This window comes from Rhipicephalus microplus, chromosome 8 (assembly GCF_043290135.1).
Source record: "Rhipicephalus microplus isolate Deutch F79 chromosome 8, USDA_Rmic, whole genome shotgun sequence".
Taxonomy (NCBI): Eukaryota; Metazoa; Arthropoda; class Arachnida; order Ixodida; family Ixodidae; genus Rhipicephalus; species Rhipicephalus microplus.
The window spans coordinates 72496951-72518190 of NC_134707.1; the positions used below are offsets into that span (position 1 = coordinate 72496951).

General features: G+C 43.0%; 1 protein-coding gene across 1 annotated transcript; it reads right to left on the reverse strand.

Moving 5' to 3' along the window:
* Positions 1-417: 417 nt before the first annotated feature.
* LOC142769157 (uncharacterized) lies at positions 418-14132 on the reverse strand. The gene is made up of 7 exons (XM_075872114.1): positions 13997-14132; positions 12831-12946; positions 11889-11936; positions 6664-6720; positions 3831-3887; positions 1377-1421; positions 418-623 (listed from the first exon to the last, which is right to left on the reverse strand). Exons 2-7 carry the CDS (start codon positions 12931-12933, stop codon positions 538-540), a joined length of 396 nt encoding a protein of 131 aa, XP_075728229.1. The 5' UTR covers positions 12934-12946; positions 13997-14132; the 3' UTR covers positions 418-537.
* Between the last annotated feature and the right edge of the window lie 7108 nt (positions 14133-21240).

Sequence of the window (21240 nt, forward strand, 5' to 3'; positions counted from 1 at the left end):
CTCTGGAAGTGGTCAAGTGGCATTTTGTGTTTTTAGCTCACGAACTCCCAGCTTGCGTGTAAAAGGCTACACCACCAGGCAAAATAGCAACCATCATAGACCAATAGGCACCCAAATTTTAGTATTCATCATCATCATCATCATCATCATCATCATCAGCCTGACTACGTCCACTGCAGGCCCTTTGTATTAGTATTAGTGCCTGGCGAATGAGTGCTTTTAAAATTGACTTTTATTAGGTGAAAAACTCCGCTCTCACTCAAGTGAACTTAACGATGGCGAAAATACCTTGTGCGGCTACTGGCATGTGCTCTCTGGTGCCCGTTTAACAGACTACGTGCGAGCGCCTCGATGAAGTAGCGGCAAACGACACACGCTTTTCAAACGGGCTAAGTGTGCAGGACAAGTGGTTCACGATTATTGTTTTAAACTTTTTATTTTACATTAAATGTGCGAATACAGCCTAAACTAAACCATATAGCAGATTCGAATGCAGTCACGGCATTCGTTTGCGCTAGCGACGATGCGAGGGCGGGTTTACGCTGGTGGCGGCACTTGGCGACCAAACGCCGGACCAACGTTGACGAACGCGTCCCATGGTTGCTCGCTTCCTCGTCTAGTTCCTGAAAGAAGTACATAAGGCGCTGGTCAGGCGTATGTTGCGAAATACACTGTAGTCTGTTAACCCAATGATCGGCTAACATGTGAAATTTTTGACGCGTATCACAATGCGCAGATAGGGGTGGGGGCAATTCTGTCAGCACCCCTTTGAGACTTTACGAACTGAGCTACCCACGTAAACAGTTCTGGTATTTTATGTTAATTGTGTTGTTCGGGGACTAGCTGTATAATATTGTGTGACGTGGTAATGCGCTGAAATGAGAGCAGTTGTCATTTGTAATTGTAGAGTGTGCAATGTTATTTCAAGCTAATTTGTAGAGAGTCAATGCTGAGTGCACTATCTTTCCCAGTATCGTTTGGTTTTTGGCGCTGGTTTAGGATGTGTTTACAACCAACAAACCCAGATATTTGCACTTGGGTTACCCGATACTTTCCTGTCGAGATGTCGATGGCAAGCAAGTGTAATACTGAACACCAGAATCGAAAGTTGGGCTAGTTGGATATGCATGGTATTCCTGTCAGCGCTTGTCCTCTCTTCCTTTGTGTTTAGTCGTGCACTGGAGTTGGCAGTTATAAAATACTAAACACAGTTACGATTCGCCATGGGTACTAAATGCTGAAAGGGTGCGAGTGAATCAGAATTAGTTTGTAGGCGTACGCTTCCCTTTTGTTCTTTAGCTTCATCTACCGAGCGCATCGAATAGGCTGAAGGTTTTTACGTCTTTTTAATGCTTGGATGTCATAGAGATACGTACCGTAACCGGGTTGCCAACGTTGTGGAATGTCTGTTTGCGGGCTTCCTGTGAGACATAGAATTAACAACTTATTGGCAAGTTTTATTTATGGAGTGGATAAACTGACTCATTACTGTCGACACAATATCTAGACGTAGAGGACGAAAGATCTTGCGTAAAATGAATACGAGAAAATCAGAAAGTTTGCATTCAAAAAATGCATGCGTTTCAGAAGTCGGGGATTTGATTGCACGTTTTATTTGTTTGTTTCTTGAATACTTTGTTCCGGGACAGAACCGCCTTTTTTTACTACTACTATTGACAGTGACATGGATACCAGATGTCTTGCGCAACAGACTCTTCGACGCTGTCGCGTTAAAGGTAAAGCAGCTTTGCGCTAGCTCTGGGAAAACTGAGGAGGCTGCAGAGCCGATGTCCTTTCTCTCCAGCTCACACCAACAATAAAGTGTTACTACACCTACTCTTCGTGGTTACTGTCCGAAGTATATCTTCGTTGAAAAAAAATCTGCAAATGGAACACTCCGTGCAAAACGATGTCTTATGAAGCAGCCAGCCAAGAGCTGCATACATCGGCTGGTTTGTCTTCGAGGCAAGTAAGGTCATCGATGGCATGACATCTAGTTTAGCATATATCGCCTCTTTATCGGGCACGTGTGCGCTAGTCTGGTGCGTGTCATCCGATAATGAAGAGTATGTATACAATCCATGAACTCTCATTTATGTACGACCTCAAGTGCACCATTAGGATGACAAGTAATTCCCGCCTAACATGTCACAAATTTCACAATTTATGTCTTATGATCTGTTATTTATATTTTTCATACAGCCATGTTACTTCATACCAGTTTCAACATTCATACCCCTAACAAAACTGCAAGGAGAGCACAGTCTTATGAGGATATATATATATATATATATATATATATATATATATTATTTAGTTATATATATATACATATATATATATATATAGATAGATAGATAGATAGATAGATAGATAGATAGATAGATAGATAGATAGATAGATAGATAGATAGATAGATAGATAGCGAGATAGATATGGTCAAAGTCACCGAACTCGCTAGGAAATGCTTGCCCTACGCTAGAATTGTCCGTTGCATACGCACAAACGTACTCTCGAATTTTACGATTAGGCTTGTTTCAAACACGCACGCCTCACAGATGTCTCTGAGCAGCTGCCAAAAGGTATGTCACTTGATTAAGCGTTATGATTGCGACCACTGTCCTATGGTGTTTTGCCCAGCGCGCTGCCGCAAGTATGGCCTCCGAATTAGCACTCCGGCTGGAGGCTGTCTTCACAATTCAGAACCACATTCCAGGCAATTAGTTGGAGAATGCATTTATTGAACCTACATGAAAAAGAATACTCGATGCACAAAAATATATGTTTTGTTACAGAACGAAGAATAACCTAACAAATACTCATTTGTGCCGGGATAAAAGTAGACCATAGGAAATTTCTATTGAACGTATTTTATTAACTGCAACAACACTGCTACTCTGCACAAGTATTCTTCCACTGTACTTCTTCTCCGCATTAATGATGAATATGCTGTCCTAGCTGAAATTCTTGTTGAAACGTACAATTTCCATTTGTTTGATTATCATGACTTTTGTTTTCGTATCTAAGTTGTTCCGTGACTGAGAGGCTGCCTTAAAAGCTAATTTTTTTGAATATTTATTGTGCTACCACTGTAAATATGGCAATGCTGTACGAACTGCATACAATTTTATTGAGCACAATGTTATGTACAATATCTTCGGCCCATCGTCCTCCTGTTTCTTTTTGAAACTCAAAAAAGGAAACTCTTAACGTTACGTTGAGACAGCGCATTAGGAGAATGAACCTGAATATGCTCTACACGAATATCAGCTCGAAAATACGTACACCAGTAAAAAGAAAGCAGTTCTTTTTCAAGTGGAAATAGTGTCATCTTTTTTACGTTAGTCTACAACACTGTTGATGAAGCAACTCACTCACCTAAGACTGCTTGGAATTTGCATTTGCCAGTTCTTCTCAAGAACTTCAGCAGCAGTTTTTTTCATCGTGCTCTGAATGTTTGGCAGATAATGTACAGTGGCTGTAGTGTATGAGTATCTTTTCGTAAGGTCAAGTAAGGACAGCTCTTACAAGAAGGCATTAACCATGTGGGCTAGCGGATTCCAGTGGTATGCGCAATGAGGCTAGCGTGTGCTGCGCTTTCATTAGGTATTTGCACAATAACTGTCTGCGATTCGTCATTAGCGTCATTTCGGCCGCAAGAGACTGTGACGTGAAGGCTTCCTAACAAATCAGAACAACTCTAATTCAACATAGAACTAGGTGAATCTAGATGGCTAATTGGATTCGCTGTTTTTTTTATTAAACGAGTTTTCTACGTGTAGTAAAGAGGTGTACCTAAACTTTCTTCTGTGCGTGAGAATAATACGTACTGCGAAAAAGTCTTTGAAAAAACCTTTGCACTCTTCCAGAACCTTGTTCCTGGGATGCTGAAACACAAAAATGTGGAACACAAAATATTTGTAATAATCAATTCACTTATTCAAGCAGGCCATCGGAGACATCGTGCATAGAGAGAAGGCTACAAATGGAACGAGCGATAGTCAGTAAACCTAAACTAAAGCATAATATTTTTCAGGTGGCGCAAAAACTCGCTGTTCACCCTAGTAAACCCTTGACTTAGGCAACTTTCACAGGCAAATAAAACCCGAGAGCATAGCAAGGGTGATTGACATGACAATTAACGGGAACATTCACACAAAAAGTGACCTATATTGCCAAGAAAGAGGCATAGCATAGAAGTCCAAGGTGTCTTGTATGCAAATGCGGTAGCATTTAAGCAAATTCGAAGTATTCAATGTTGGCAGTTAGATGGTGTTCTATGTTCAACAATCATAGGCAACTAAGTCATGCACGAGAATCTAGGTGGAAATTCACATTGTACATTTTTTGATCAAGGTATTGAACAGCGCATAAAGCATTTCTAAAAGTACACTTTGTGTGTTCGTCTTCACCTATTCGCTTTATTTGACATTCTGCCCAGTTTTCTGTTGCTGTTCCAAATATGTGTTTTTCACGCTTTCTGTTCATTAAAGAGGTGAGCGTGAAGCTACTCTGGCTGTCCCTGGTGATATCTGGCTGTTAGCATCAAATTGTCACAACTGTTGTTGTTTTTTTCTGAACGTACGACGCTATTCAAAAACCTATGCTTCTCTACGAGATCAGGCCACACCGATGAAGTCGTTGGGATTCAGTACAGAAACTGCCAATATGACACGTACTCGTTCGAACTGCTGGAAGCATTGTAGTTGATGCGAATGGCTTAGAAATCATGGCTGAGAAATGCAGCCGCCTGATAATGTCGTGCAACACAAATTACGCACAAAATACGCAGATGGCATTAAGGACACTGTGTCCTTCTCGAAAGAAGACACGCGCTAATGTCATAATTGCTGCTAGTGGGGCGAACAACTGTTATATTACAGAATTTTGAAAACATTATTTTTTTCGGCTCCTAGGAAAAACTGTAAAGGAAGAGTTTGCATCGTAACTTTCTGGGACGTTTGATGAAGGGGCACTTAGTAGCAAGCTCGGCAAGTACAACGTGTGTATGTGAACAATTGGATTTGTAGCACGAAAAGAAATGAGTGATGCGGGAAATCAAACAGCAGTATATTAGCTCGGCCATGCCAGGACACACGTAGCGTGAGCTACAGACGCATGTATCAATGAACGGACTAGTGAGTGACCTTACGTAGGCCATGCGTAATCTTGCTAGTTGCACGTCACTGCCTTAGAGTTTCCCAAAATTAACTAGAGGGCACTCTGGCGCTGCGATCATTCAGTGACGATGGGAATGATGGGCAGTACACACATTTGCCTAGTTTTCGTACTTGAGGGCGGCGAATCGTACTTGGGGCTTTGTTTATTACTGGTTACGGTTTGGTTTTGAAAAAAAAACGAACCCTTTTGAACTTAGGGACTTGATTCGAAATAGTAAGTTTAAAGGAATAAAATTGTGAAGCGCAAACAGTGAATATTTGCTAATTTATGTTTTCGTGAAAAAAACAGCTCCAAGCCACACGAACACACACGGAGGCAGAAGCAGGCCAGAAGTACGAATATTAGACAAATGTGTGTACTACCCATCATTCCCATGCTCACTGAAGCGCCGTGTGGTGCAACTACCTTAGACACTAGCGCCAGAGTTCTCTCTAGTAAGTATTGTGGGAAACTGTATGATCACTGCAGCAGTTTCCAGGCCTTCCCCGGTGCGCCGACAGTGCGCTGTGGGACGTCACTGCTGCTCAGGCATGTACAGCCCAGCTCATCACAGCCACGCGAAACTGCTCAACCTGGGTGAGTGTAGCTTACGCTAAAAAAGGGGTCTCAATTCCTTTGCAGAGGACATTCCAACGTCGTACAAAGACGACTACTATGTGCGGAGGTAGCCTGACGTTATGATATTGGGCTATGAAGTGACTGTAAAAAAAGATAGCACGCCTGGCGCCAACAAAGGCACATAAATTTGGCACTAAACTGCGTTAGCACGCTAAACAGGGGGTCACTACGATTGAGAGCATATTGAATAGATCAGTTTAGTGCGGAAAAAATTCGAAGCAACGTTCACTGACTCAACTTAAAAAGTCTGTGTTTAAATGGCTAGCTACGACTCTGAATATAGGATCTACACTTCATGTTCATATGACTGCTCATTTCTTTAGGCAATAATAGAGCACAAGTACAGGCCGAAGAAAACTGCATGAAACTATGTTTCAGTGTTCACTTTTTTTAATCTGCTGCCATAGCTGGACAAAACCCTAAATAGGGCGATTGGTCATTGCAGTGCTATTACTGCTGCTCTTCAATGCCATGAGTAAAGGTTTTGTCACGCAGATCATTTGTTGGACACAATGGCTGCGCTATCATAACGACTTTCTTTGTTCGGGAATTTTTGACAACATCAAGTCTGCCATCTCCCCATAGCTTCAGCATCGTCTATTCCAGAAACTGTGCAAAATTGTATTTTCCTTGTATCAATTTCATGAAGAAAAGTAAAGTAGTGATAGCAAAAGGACAGCTTTGAAGTGTTGCACGCAGTTTTCTTAGGTAATATTTTGAATTTAAAAGTCTTATGAATAGGGAGGTAATTGAGATTGATTTCGGGAAGTACAATGATATTTGTTTTTTACTTATGATCCTGCTCATACAACAAATATACATAAAAATTTACGTCTTTTTGTGAGCTTGAGTAAACAGACGTACCTTGCAAAGCTTTTTGAAGAGACGGTGAATAGTTTCCCATACCCTGGCGGGTAGATCCTGTGAGGGCAGTCAAGCAATAAATAACATAATTGTTCATTTTTAACTCACTATATGTGTTGTCGAATTGTAAAACAAGCACGATAGGTCACAGATGCATCAACAATAAACAAATGTTATGCCCCCTGGCCTTGATATGTTTTCTATAGTTGTTCCCACAATTCAAAGCATACATACGAAAACGTCTAGTTATAGTATAGCTGAAGGTTGAAGTTATTCTACACTAATCATATTTTTGTTTAATGGACGCGAGTCACCCCAGCGAATAAAACGATAGTAAAATAGAAAGTTGGGCTAATTAGAAACCTTCCATCATTTACACAGCGCTAGAGACAAACACATAAAAAAATACTGAGGAAAATGAGTGAGTACGTTTTTCTTAGAACTGAAAGATTTATTTCAAAAAAACCAAAACCCGGAGGCAATACCAGGAATTAAAGACATGCGAATAAGTGAGATAGTAATTTATATCACTCAGCGACAACACGTGTGCATCCTTGGAAGAAAAGTATGTTTCTTTCAACTTCTCCTCTAGCACTGTGTGAAACTTACAGTTAAAAGCATATTTTGGAACGTACATTAAGACACTCTCGTAACAAAGACAGCAGTTGTCTCGTATGCATACACAGAGCACCTGCCCAAAAGGTTCTCAGTCGCATTAAAAGACGTTATTTCAATAAAACATTCTTCCAGCTTAAATGTTCAACTGGCTCAACCAAGCTTGGTTACAAGGATAAAAACGACATTTGATTAGTGATAGTTGGCTAGGTACGTTCTTTGATAAAACTGAAGAGACCATAACATGTGATGCACAGTGTTCTTCCTTGAGGCTCTTTTAGGAGCATGCTTGTTATGATGGAGCCTTGTCCATCGTTCCCGCCGTAGTAGCCACGCTTCCTCCGAAGCAAATGAAAGGGTTAGAATGGAACGCGAAGCGCGCGTATCTTCTCTTGCATGAAAGGGCACGCTGGGCAGTGACACTATGCTAGCAGATCGGGAGCACCGCTGCTCGTCGAAAACCGTGACCCAGTGATTGGCGTCATAACGTTGGTTCTGAGCTAAGAGGACCCCTACTGGTAGCATTTGAGCACCCGTCGCTCCCCTACACAAGGTGCGAAACTTGCTGGCTTGGTGGCCATCTCACCAGGTGGCGTTGCTTGCAGAAGTAAATTCATTCTTTTGCGATTGAATTGCGTGCCAGTTTTCTCTCCTTTGCTTTGCCCACCCGTACCGTTCAACAATCAGTGACCATCCTTCTCCTTCCGCCCTGCCGAGTAGATGAGCAATAAATTGCGAAGGTAAGCCCGGCCACTGTGGTCCAGTGGCAAAGGTATGCGGCTGCTAACCCATAGGTTGCGTGTTGTAAGCCCAGCTGTGGCGGCTTCATTTTCTGTGGAGGCGAGAATGTTGTAGTCCCATGTGCTCAGATGCGGTTGCACGTTAAAAAACCTCAGGTGGTCAAATTTTCCGGAGCTCTCCCATACACAATCTCTCATAATCGTATGCTGGTTGTGAGACATTAAGCTCCGCATATCAATTAATCGAATTGCAAAAATTTAGTCGGCGTACCACCAACATCGTCCGGCTCCTGCGCCCCAGGGTTCTGCTGAAGTTGTCCCCAAGCCTGAAGCACACGTGGCGGCTTCCCCTCTGAGTTGCGATGAAGCCACCGCTCGACCTTCATTCATTGAAGTGGGTGTACCGGCTATGTATGTGGACGCCATCCCTAGGCCACGACTGAACCCATCATTCAGTCATGCAAGCCGCCGTTTCGTCCATCGGGGTTCGCTACATTGATAGGACCCACTCGGCGAACTTATGGCGCACAAATCTGCTTTGCATGTGGTACTCTGGTCACGTGGTACGTTACTGTCACCGCGTACAGCCACCTCCTGTCCCGTAATCTGCTCCTGGCCAGCTGAGCCGTTCCTTTCCCGATTCATTCCCGTCTACGCCACAGACTCTGCCCAAGCGCTTTCTGCTCGTAGGTCTCCATGTGTACGACGTCGATCCTCGTCATCCATAAGGCCAAGTTTGGCCGCTAAAGAGCAAGAAAGCTAGTTGTCGCAGTCTAGTAGGCGAGGGCTGTGACACTACGAAATTGCAAAATGTGAAATATCTAAAAAATTCATTTAAAGTCCTTGACGTGTTTGTGGACAGCGTTCGTGCATGTGACCTTATCTACACTGGCGCTGGCGTATTCGTTATGGACATTGCCACTTACTCAGAAAAGTGACGACGAAACTTTCTGAAATTGCCCTCCATACTGCAAGTTTGCAGAGTATTACACCTAGAGCAGTGGGCATTGTTAGCGCCGTCAATCAGAATGTCTTCTATGTCATACAGTTCATTATCATTACAGTATGTGTGTCATTGAGTTCGTCATTATTACCGCATGCTCTCACGAACTCATCCAGAGATGAGATTTTATCTCCCGCCACGGCGCCGGCTTCATTGTACCACTGCCAAAATTGAACTCTCGCCATTCTCACATTTGACATGAGTGAACAGTTCTTTGGCATTCAGCAAGAATATTTTCAAAAGGGATACCCACAGTGCTTCCAGGCTCGTCAACGGCTGTGTCAGTCTACTGCACTGGTATCTCTGACACCACTGCACCCCTTTCGCCATCTTACCGTGGTTGAAGTAGGATAAGGTTGCTGGTACGCTTTGCAACCGTTCAAGTCAAGCAGGGCAATATCGTTATTTTTGTGATCAACCCATTTCAGTACATCGTTGTGTTAGTTCAAGGAGAATATTTCGGAAGAGAGCAAACCATTGACGGCGCACAAGTCCTGAACGTACCCAATGATTCGCACTCTCCCATTTTCTGTACAATAAGTGCTGTTTCCACGTCTGATCAGTAATCTGCTATTGTATTTGGTTCCTCCATTGCAGAAAACGTTACGTCAGTCCAGCAACCCCAGTTTCTGGGCTTCTTACAATAATTCTTTTTTTACAATTGATGTCGGGAGAAAGTTGATTGTTTACACGTCAGCTGTTACGCATGACACCGGCGCCCAGCCATCATTACGGCAACTTCCATATCACAAGGAGGTGGTGTTAGTAGTGGTTCTGACGTTACAAAGGCGCTGTTAGCCTGGCCTAAATGGTTGGCTATGATTCCACCTGAGCATCTCTTGAAATATAAGGGTCCGTCAACAAATGTCGTTCAGCCCAGTGTCTTTACAGAAAGCCACTAGGATCCGTTGCCGGATCCTCCTCGTCGCTGAGAGTCCTTCAAAAAAAATGACATTTTTATTTGTGCCGCGCTTCTGACAACCTTTCTGCAAGCTGCGTTCTTCTGTATTCTTTCTCTGTCAAACTGCAGGCACCGCCAAACGAAATGTTCGATGTCACCGATGTCACCACAAACGACACAAAACGGTGAAGCGCCTCACCCAGTTTTGAGTGACCAAGCCGGCGTGTATGCGGCGTCAGTTCTTATCCGGTAAAGCAGTGTTACTTGTTCTCTGCAAATACCGCGGAATTCGCATGTCTGATGCAGAAACTTGTAGATCGCCCTGAAGTGATTGCATATTGCATCTTGGTCATTCTCGAAAATTTTAAGAGCTCTTATTATGAAACGCAAGTTCACGCTTTGCGTGCAAGGGCATCAGTTCTTTCGTAGCCTTTAGTTTCAACTTGGGATGGAATCCACTGAAATTATACGTGGAAGCTCTTGCTGATGAGGTGCTCAATGGGCGCTGCAAGCCCCATTATTTACCAGATGCCGCTGATATCACCTTCACCAATCCAGTTTCAACGCTTAGAGGCAGTGCATAAATTAGGTCTTGGATTGGTGATGAAAGTTCGTCAGACGGCGTCACACTAGAAGGTCAGCGATAAATCTTTGTCTTTACCACTCCGCCTCCTAGAGTCTCAGGGTTTGTTGACGTAGCTATGAAGACTGGTAGAGTCCTCCACATACAAAGCGCTTGTTCGGCGGCTAAGAACAATAACTAACTCACATTTCCCACATCACGTTTCACCTAGCGAGCGCAGGATAATTAACGAGCATCGAAGATATGCTCCGACACAATGAAATTTGGCCCGTGGGTACCCCACGGGCTCCTACTGCTCTTGTTAACAAAAAGGACTGTTCTGTGCAAGTTCTGTGGGGCACTCGACGGCTCATTATGACCACTCGCAAGAATGTTTGTTCACTGCCGAGCATCTAGGATGTGGTTGACAAGCTTGACAGAGCCGAATTTTTTGCTTCGCTAGGTTTTTGCTCAGTGCACTGGCAACTACCCATGACTGACGACGCTCGACCGAAGATAACCTTTGTCTCAACCGACAGCTTGTACGAGATCAACGTCATGCCATTTGAGCTATGTGATACACCCGCGACCTGTGAGTGCATTATGGACACCATTTGGTGCCACTTGAAATGACAGATGGACTTTTGTTGCCTGGATGGTGTCAATGTTCTTACTCCGAATTCTTTCCCTCATGTCCAACATCTGAAAGAAGTTTTCAGATGTGTGAGAAACACCGGCCTTGAACTAAATTTAGAAATGTAGCGATTTCCACTATGACTATTCACGAGACTGGGTTGCTTCGTGTCCATGAATAGAATTCTTCCCGATCTGCTCAAGCTTTGGACCATGGCCGAATTCCTGAAGCCTGCGTTTGTCAAAGTACTAAGCAGATTTGTATGTCTGTGTTCCTACTTTAGACGAGTCATACAAAACTTTGCCATGATCCTGTCACCGGTGAGGAAGCTACTTGTAAATAACAGGCCTCTAGATTTTTGGTCCACCGACTGCGAAGACTCGTTTGCAAAGCTTCGCTATTTGGCGGAGAGCGCGAGGCCACAATAAGCCATTAGGACCGTACGGCCCCAGCGGAGGTGCGCATGGGCGCCAGTGGTGTGGGCCTGAACACTGCTCTTACGCAGCGCACACCCGGATTTCCCGAGTATGCCGTGACATACGCTAGCCATACCCTCAATAGATGTGGGATAATTAAACCATTATGGAAAAAGGCTGCCACACAATATTATGAATGATTAGAAAATTTTGATCTTATAATACTGTAGGTCGCGTATTTGATGTAATCAGGGAACATCATGAGGTTTTATGTCCCGTTTGATTCAGTTTGTACGTTACGTAAGGTTTTTTTCGAACATTTCGACTTATCGCATTAAAAAAAAGTTCACTTACCCCAAGCGTTATTTGGAGGAAACGTAAAGTCTAACTTCGGATCTTGCCCTGTACCGTTAAAAAATATTGTAATAAAAAACATGATTAATAATGATGCCGAAAAAGACCATAAATGTGTTCGCACTTTTGAGATTTTATTTTTCCCCCACACTCGAGACACATCTGCTCATTACGATGCACTTTCCCAGTATACCATGGGCTGTTCATCTGAACAGGCGGGGCTTGCAGTGGTCCCGTGGGGAATTTCGAGTGTGTTTAGTTTGTGACGTATAATGTGCTAATATAGCTCATTACGATGTGCATCAGCAATGTTTCGCTACAATGTGTATGGGGAAGAGATCTGCAGTACTTTCTTTGTGTTAGTGAACGATTTTGAACGATGCCGCGATGGCCAACAATTCGCCTTTTTGGTGATTCTTGTAGTTTTCAACCTGTCGCTTCATCACTCATGTTGGTTTTCGATTGCAAAAATACCCTAATAACAACAAAAAGCCTTGAAGAACACGACGTAAGCACTTGCTGAAGCTCTTCGCCAGCCTTACTTGTGTATCGTAGCACAAAACAGAGTTCTTGTAACCTTAAGCATGTAATAAATCTAGTGCTAGCTCAAAATATCAATTAGTTGTGGGGCATAATTGGTTTCATTTGTTTGGATGCGTCACAGGTTGGTATTGCCCTTCTTACAATCGATTTTTGGTCCGATTGTGTGATTTTACATGTTTATATACTTCGAAGCAGTAAGGCATGTCGTTGATATAAGCATAAGGGGATTACAGCTGTATCTCCGCAATAATAAGAAATAACTAAGTCCAACATGTCTGAGTTGTGTAAGATGGCTTCGATCTCTGTCGAAAGAATACACCAAGCTACATTGATACGTGGTCCACAAAGCACACGCCCTGTAAAGTTTACGTGGCCGTATCAATAAATGAGAATACGTACAAGGTTTCCGACGTCTTTGCGCCGCTACAGATGTAGTTTCAAAAGTGAACAGCAGTATAAATGATCCCAGTAGTAATAAAATGTCTTCACGAAAGACTTTCATTTTATGTTCTTGCCTGAAACCAAGTCAGAGTATTTGATTACATCCGTCAGCTTTTATATATCTACGTGCACATTGTTTTACAGAGTTCTACATTTCCGCTCAAACACCATCCTTCTTTTTGTTGAATTGGCTTGGAAATTCATTATTGCATTGATTGATTTGTGGGTTTTAACGTCCCATAACCACCATATGATTATGAGAGACGCCGTAGTGGAGGGCTCCGGAAATTTTGACTTCCTGGGGTTCTTTAACGTGCACCCAAATCTGAGCACACGGGCCTACAACATTTCCGCCTCCATCGGAAATGCAGCCGCCGCAGCCGGGATTTGATCCCGCGACCAGTGGGTCAAAAGCCGAGTACCTTAGCCACTAGGCCACCGCGGCGGGGCGCTCAGGCGATGATCAACGTAAATACTTCGCCACTAACAATCATATAGAAATACCTAAATCTTAATTGTAATACGTTTTCTCAAGGTGCACTGAAATGTTTGTTTCATTCAAGGCAACTGGGTTCTGTTAGCTATATTATACAGAAAACGCCGTACGCCACAGCTCTAACGTAATGCAAGCCATCCGGAGTCATCATTCTTATCGCTAGTTTTCGTTTTTTTCAGTTACTTAAGAGCGGTTTTCGGTTGGGAGGGAGGGGGGCTGTTTTGCACGCTCTAAATATTTGAATGTGAGTGCGTCTCAATTTCTGAATAACGTTTTCCTCCCCTAAGCATGCGAGCTTGATAAACAGCTTTTTCATCACTTAGTTACTTAGGCCCCATGGTTGGTAGAACATGATTTGTACAAATATAAAATTGAATATCTGCCTTGTGAAGATGCAGCCTCTATGTATTCCGCCTTGACCATCTCCGGGCAACATTTCTCACTCCTGGCCAACTACCTGAACTTGTTTGTTGATTTCATAGTTGTCATACGGCTACATTTACATTTTATGCGTGAAATAATTTTGATTGGTGCTGCGCGCAGCGGGAATTAGTAATGCCAAGGGCAGGTTTCCCAAACAAAAAGTGTATTCATTTAATTCAAATTACCAAAAGCGGTTGTTACTTACTGTTTGATTCACCAATGCCAATGGGCAAACAAGCGCTTTTAGTTCACTGGTTGCCATATCATCACATTTTTAAAGGTCGTAGATGCAGTAGAATCGCCGCAATTCTTGAAAATAAAGTAGAGGGGGCAATTCAAACTCTGTGATTGATAGAAAATGTAGCGCGAGAAATACCAGCACAATGTATCACGAGTACCTTCATTTCTTTTTTTTTTCACCAAAACACTAAGTAAAAAAATTTCCACGCAGCGACGTAGGTCGAATCGACTATAATTATTCGTTGACAGATTGCTATTACGTCCATTCTCACTGCTGCACTCTAGATATCCACTCATAACAACAAGCCAATCAATTAAAAAGCCTTAACAAAAGGTTGTCTTCTCTTGTGGTGAGGTTTTATTGCCGGTAAAACATTTTTCGTCCTTCAGGGAACGGCTGTTGACCACCCTCACGCAACGCTGCCTCTTTTGTGAAACTAAAACTAAGTACATACAGGACAGAAGGCCTTCTTGGCACTGGTGAGACATTCAGGAAAAAAAACCATGGCACCCCGATAAACGGGAGTCTTTCATATGCTTGTTTTGGTCTATTTTCGTCTTCTAACATAAATGCTGGAAGCAGCACAAGCAAAAATGAGAGTATTCATTACATCTTCCAGAGACATCCCGTACACAAGTGGAGGTAAACTTCGATAACCAGAGGCCCTTGGGTTGAATCCTGGCACACAGATCTGCCGTCAAAACAGCTAATCTATTTCCACGAGGCCTCAGTCTCCGAGCGTCTATGAAGGAAAACAGCCTCCACGTGATATTCCAAACGGCTAAACATTCGATCATCGTGTGAGCAGGTTCCGCGACAACCAAGAAACTATAATTACAAAAACGTCTAAATCCATGCCTTCATGAAAGACTGAACAGGAGGCCAACGGTAAACTACGAACAAATAATGCAAGATTAATAATAAAACATCACAATCATTACCTTCCTGAAACCAAATGTCAACGCTACCACAGATGCAGCTCGTTGTAGGAAGCTGTCATGCTTTGTCAATACACCGTGTAAATGCCAGGATTTTAAATACAATTCGCACTTCAGCGATCGCTATGTCTTTTCCAGCACCAGACTCGGTTCGCAGTAGAAGACAGCAATGCTCGGAGCGAACGTAACAGCACAACGCTGGGACATGCAGCGAGCCGAGAAGGCCGCTTCAAGAAAAGTCCTGAAACTACGTTTGGGACGAGTGCCCCTGAGCGACGGAAAAAGATGCCTATTTGAATCTCAGCGATTGCCCAATAAAGCTTATGTTATTTATCACGTCATTCACAGTGCACCGGAGCCTGAACCTAGGTCCAACATCAACCAGGTCAAAACAAAACTATTGTTTTTTCGCCAAACAGATCATACCACCTAAAAAAACTATGGACCATATATCTCAAGGGAACCCTGATGGGATGGAAAGCAGTAGTGGTGCACGCGGCATTCACCCGGTTCAAACGGGCGTCGACGCCGTTGCAGAAAGAACGGTTTGAAGTGAAACTCGGTGTAGGGCTTAATCAAGTAAATCTTAGTTTGAAATGCAAAAACACAGAAGGGGAGACACGTTGAAAACGCTTGTGCTCGACTTCCTTGGCTCGCATCTCGTCGGTGTTACCCACATGCCATCTGTATTCGCGAACGCGATTGGTGTTCTTGACTCGTACCTAGTCGGTGTAGCTGGTCTTTCGACGCTGACGCTTGCATTTGGCTTTTCTGGCTCGAGCCCCGTTTGTGTTGACGTCACCATCCGCGAACTCTATTGGCTTCGCTAACCCTCGCAACGCCGGCGACAGCCGGGAAAGGTATGCGCGCAGTAGTGCGAAGCATGCCGCGATGGCATCCCGCCCATCGGCGCGATCACCCAGCAAGCTGCGGCGTACTGTCCACATTGTCGGTACCTCAAAATTCTCGAGATGCGCGCAGCACGCACACCCAGCGGCTCATGGATTTTTGTTGAGGGATTTGGCAATGGTGAGATGATGCCCACGTGAGGAGCGGGTTCAAGCACTGCCAGCGGTGAAGAAGAAGCGACAGAGAGCTCACGCGCGGCGAGGCGGGGCAGGCGAGGGAGAGACGGCACCACGCACTGCTAGAATGGCGTGACCTACTTGGCAGCACTCCAACACCTGCGGCGAGAAGAGTTCTGCGGAATAAGGGATAGCGTTATACCCCTGTCACATGGCCACCCCCAAACTCCGTTGAACACCGTCAACGTAAATCTCCCCTAGGGGGTTCGACGGAGAAGCAGTTGTGGCAGTGTCACACGGCAATGACAAGGTTGTAACAGTTGCCACGAGGGGGCTCAGGTAGCGCTGTTTGATTTTCGAAAAATATTCTAATTTGATCCCTATTGATTTTTTCGTAAATCCTCGTTATGCGGTTTTTACAAAAAAGCACTATAAAGTAGGTATGCGACTAACAAACCATTAAAAATAACTTCAAATAAAAACGCATTTGCTAAATGTAGCAATGCTGCTAGTTATGCTGACCACATTGTGCTTTTAGTTGTTTTGTTGCCTGTGTACATGCCCGGTACGAAAGTTCTTATGCTTCCTTGCCTCGTGAGTGCACATTTTGTGTTCGTCAGCCATGAGTGACACAGCGGACGACGTGAGGAAGTAGTGCAATATTGCGCTAGTAATGACGTTGATCGGCTGGCGCCGGCCGGCCCGACTCGCGAGTCGCGAGGCACGGTGTGTAGGGCATCGGTGTTGAGAGTAAGTGAACTCTGGCGGGCGTAAATATTGTAAACAAACACGCATTGTGAATGAGTACTACAACGAAAGAACGTTTAATGTTGCTAAAATGTATTATTCTTTCACTGCGGCCATTTAGTGCTCGAAATTTTTCTCTGACCTCTAGACTGCTGAGGACGAGAGTACCTCGTTTCGCTGCGAAGGGAGATCGTTGAACGTCCTTTGCGAAACGCTCCGTTCACCTTCGTTTGCGTAATGGTGGCCGTGTGACACCAACCGCATCTTCGTTGTCGTAAAGACGAGGGAGTTAAACGGTCTTCATGGGTGCCCGTGTGACAGGGGTATTACACAGGTTACTCAAAGAGCTGCTTTGCACCTAAAGTATGTATGGCAAACCAAGCGAGAGCTGTCACTCTTCGCTTTTAACACTGTCTTTTTATACATGGACGGTAACATTCCCCATGTGTTCCTTAGGAGATTGAATACCATCAATACCGGTCGCTATGTCTCATCTTTAACACCTTACTTATAACAAATCGACACTTCAATATTAACGACTGAGTAAACTTATTAGTACTCACCACACCAAAAAAATAAAAAAATCACAGCATAACCAAGGAGTGAGTGATCATGGGTGGGGCATAACCTCGAACGGTTTTATCAGTAAACCGTAAATTGTCCGTTCGCAGGCCGCGTCCGTCCATCTGTCTGTCCATCTACCTGTCTGTCTGTCTTTCTACCCGTTCATTCATCCGTATGTCTGTCTGTCAGTCTATCCATTCGTCCATGGCTCTGTTTCTCTGCCTCTCTCTCTGTGTGTCTGTCTGTCTGTCAGTCAGTCAGTCAGTCAGTCTCTCTGTCTGTTTGTCTATCTGTCTGTCTGTTCGTCTATCCGTCCGTTCATCTGTCTGTTTGTCTATCTGTCTTTCGGTCTGCCTGTCTGCCTCTCTGCTGATCTGCCTTTCTGCCTGTGTGGCTGTTCGTCCATTCTTTCGCCCGTTCGTCAGTCTGTCTGTCCATCTGCGTGTATGCGTGTCCGTCCGTCTGTCACTCCGCCTGTCTGCATGTCTCTCCGTACAGACGTCTACCTAGTGAACTCTCCCAGTACCGCCATCTCGCATCTTTTCATGATATATTGTTCGTATAGAAGTACCGTGATCCTGTGCAGATTCCAAGAACTACGAGAGAGGTGGCTACCTATTACTATTCCAAACATCGAGGACTCACGACCCGTGGCTTAAGAAGCTTCACCCCTAAACATTATCTGACACACGCTTCATTTAGGCCAGTTATGCCACGACAATCGGTTATATAATTTTTGAACGCGATACTCAGTCGAGAACACAAAATATAATGGTGATGCTGAACATAGAAACTTTGCCTTTTATCTTCGTGTTGACCGGCAAAGAACGTCGAAAGACCATATTCTTTTTTCTTGATAGAGACGGAATAAAAAATTTATCAGGCGTTCTGCATAAAAAATTTGGTAACTTCTGCGTGATACATGGCGCAATCTATCAGTCATGTCAAGATACAAAAGGTACTGGTATATATTTGCACCATATCGTTTTAGCAAGCGAACACTCACTTTTTTGTTAGACCTTTAGGTGGTACTATAATATTATTTGTTATGTGACAATTGCTACACGTGGCTGTATTACGTGCATATCAGAAATAACCTACCGATAACGGAAGCCTTCGCGCTATATCTATTGTAAGTTCAAATAGCACTTTATTAGATCGATGCGACACGTGTAGGTTGAAGCGATGACATATAGTATTATAGCTTCATCATTTGCTACTCCTGAAGTACAAGTGGTGTGCATACCAAAAAAACAATCGATTGCGAAAATACACTCTATTGTTCCCAGTGTCTCTGTCATTCTTCGGCGTTCCCGTCAGAACGCTTATATGTGTTCTCATTTTACTCAGGACGAGTCATGCTGGCTGAGTGAAATATATACTGTGGCCTATTCGGCCCCGGAAATGCTTTTTGTCACTATTATGGACTATTAGAGAATACATCTGTTTACGTGGCGTACAAGAGGAATCTTTTGAAAAAAAAAACTACATACTTGATGCAAAAGAAATTACTAGTGGGCACTTTGCAAAAACTAATAGGATTTCTCGATTCTATCACATTCAGAGGATAAATTGAAGTATGGGTGTGGAAATATTGCAAAATTCAGATATTAGACTTGAATAAGTTGTTGTTCTCTTTCATTCAAATACAGTCGGCAGTGATCGAACCTCTTGAGTTTTAAGACACAACTATTACACCGAAAAAACATTCAGCAGTATAAAAATATATATTTGAAACGTGCCATCACAAATCCATTGAATCAATTCTACCAAACTTTCTTTCCATGAATAATTATTTGTCACCAATTCATAAGAACCTTGTATAAGAAACTTGTAAATCCTTCACTAACTTTGTCGACTACTTCCACAGTGTTGCAACTATTAAGGCAAAGTTTTTTGATCAAAGGTTTCTTCAAATACCCAGAAATTCATTTACATGAGGCATGAATTGGGAGAAAATAGTTGCTATGCAGTAAAAAATAATCACTACTTCAGTATACTCTCTTCCAAGTTTATCAATTATTCAAGGGCCATAATATGTGTCAATTTGTTTGGACAGGAGTTATATTCAACGGGAAGCAAACATAAACATGTACCTGTTGTGATATGAGGCCACTTAGCTACCTATAGTTTCGAAGTGTTAGTGTATGACACGACTGAGAACACTCAGTGTGCCACTGCAAAGTTATTATGAGCAGAACTACCATTTAAATCTAAACTTTTGATGCATACTTGCACCATCGCTTTCTTTCTGAGATAGGAACTTTGGGAATACTGGGTCGCAGCAGCTATATCTCGCTATCAGTTATATTGCATCGAGTTTTCTGAAACCAATCTCTGGCAGGCTATATCACTTTGTGGGGATATCAACTTTTGAGTAGGGTATAAGACTTTCACCGGGGAGAGCATTCTATTTTTTATTCTTTATTTAGTCATGAAATACCCCGCAGCACCTGAAGGCGTATTGCGGGAGGGGAGGGGGTTTCACCAATGAATGACACCATCGTACGCGCACAAAATACACCAACAACTTAAATGCACCTTTGTTCCCACATATAATACAGTTATTTCAACACATAAATACATCTTCGTTCAGCTTACTGCACGGAATTAGAGCATTGAATGAATTGCATATTAATTTGCACTATGTACTCGCTTTTCAGTTAGCTTATTCTATTGTTTAATTATTCTAGGAGAAAATTATTTGGCGTACATGTTCGTTCTAGAATGGTATTCCAGGATCTTGCAAAATGATGAAAACGTTTTTATATGTAAAGAGGTTTGCGTAGGTAAATGTCTCTATTATTGCCCGTTTTTCAATGTAAATCAAATAAAGAAACTTTAGTCTCTGTGTATGACGGTGGTCACCAAGACACTCCCATCCTAGTTCAGCCTTCATTGCAGTGCATCGCTGCGACTTCCGTACCATCTCAAGACGAACTTAGCAGCGCTATTCTGAATTTTTTCAGGAGCAGCAATGAAGGTAACCTCGGCGGGGTCCCACCCAGCACAACCGTAATCCAAGGTAGTTCTGATAGAAGTAGTGTATATCATGCGTTTAAAATTCACATGCGAAAATCTTAGGTTTCCTTGAATAACATTTAAGGCCTTACCAGCTTTCGCTATGAGAGTGCCCACCTGAGGCCTCCATGAACACTCAGATGATAGCAGCACACCCAGATACTTATACGTACTATCTTCTTCCAACTCTACATTGTTCTGATGATACCGTAGCTGAAATGGTTTTATCTTTTTAGTAAATAAAACATGTGGACACTTCTTATAATGAAATTCATTTTTCATTTAATACACCTGCTATGAATCAGGGATAAGTATTTCTGAAGCCCTGTTTTATCTTTGCGATCAAAAACTTTTGTGTACACAACACAGTCATCCACAAACAGCTGTATAGAAGATGAAATTCCTGCAGAGATATCGTTGACACAAAATAAAGTCATAGCGGACCGAAAACGGAGCACTGTAGGATCACTGAGGTAACATCTGCATGTTCAGAGCATTTTCCATTTATTAGTACGGTTTGTCTTCTTTGAAAAAGATAGCATTCGATTTTAACACAGTCTTATCAATGTTCAGGGTGGCAAGTTAAAACAGTAAGAGAGAATGCGATACCATGTCGAAGGCTTCTATGAATCCCTTTAATTAAGTACATGTGATAGCCCTGTAGTACACAAGTCAGCGCGTACATTTGTGGCGAGAAAGCTAGAAATAACGCATCGTTCTTTGAATAAGTAATGAGGGAATATTTTTCTATGAACTCAGTACACAGAAACAAGCATAAAGATGACGCGCAATGTTGACATTAGGGTTGAATAAGCGAAATAAATATAGAAATCTCAAGTTCCTTGCACAATAAGTAATTTGGAGAAGCCTCTCTCGCTAAAAGATCTTATAATTCTGAAATAAACGGTTTGCT

Bases quoted from the DNA above. Each gene is read 5' to 3' on its own strand.
- LOC142769157 (XM_075872114.1), bottom strand. From the start codon at position 12,933: ATGAAAGTCTTTCGTGAAGACATTTTATTACTACTGGGATCATTTATA. The intron at 3,888-6,663 runs GTACGTCTGTTT...TTTGTGTTTCAG, and splicing joins TCTTCAAAAAGCTTTGCAAG to CATCCCAGGAACAAGGTTCT. The intron at 1,422-3,830 runs GTACGTATTATT...TATGTCTCACAG, and splicing joins TTTTCAAAGACTTTTTCGCA to GAAGCCCGCAAACAGACATT.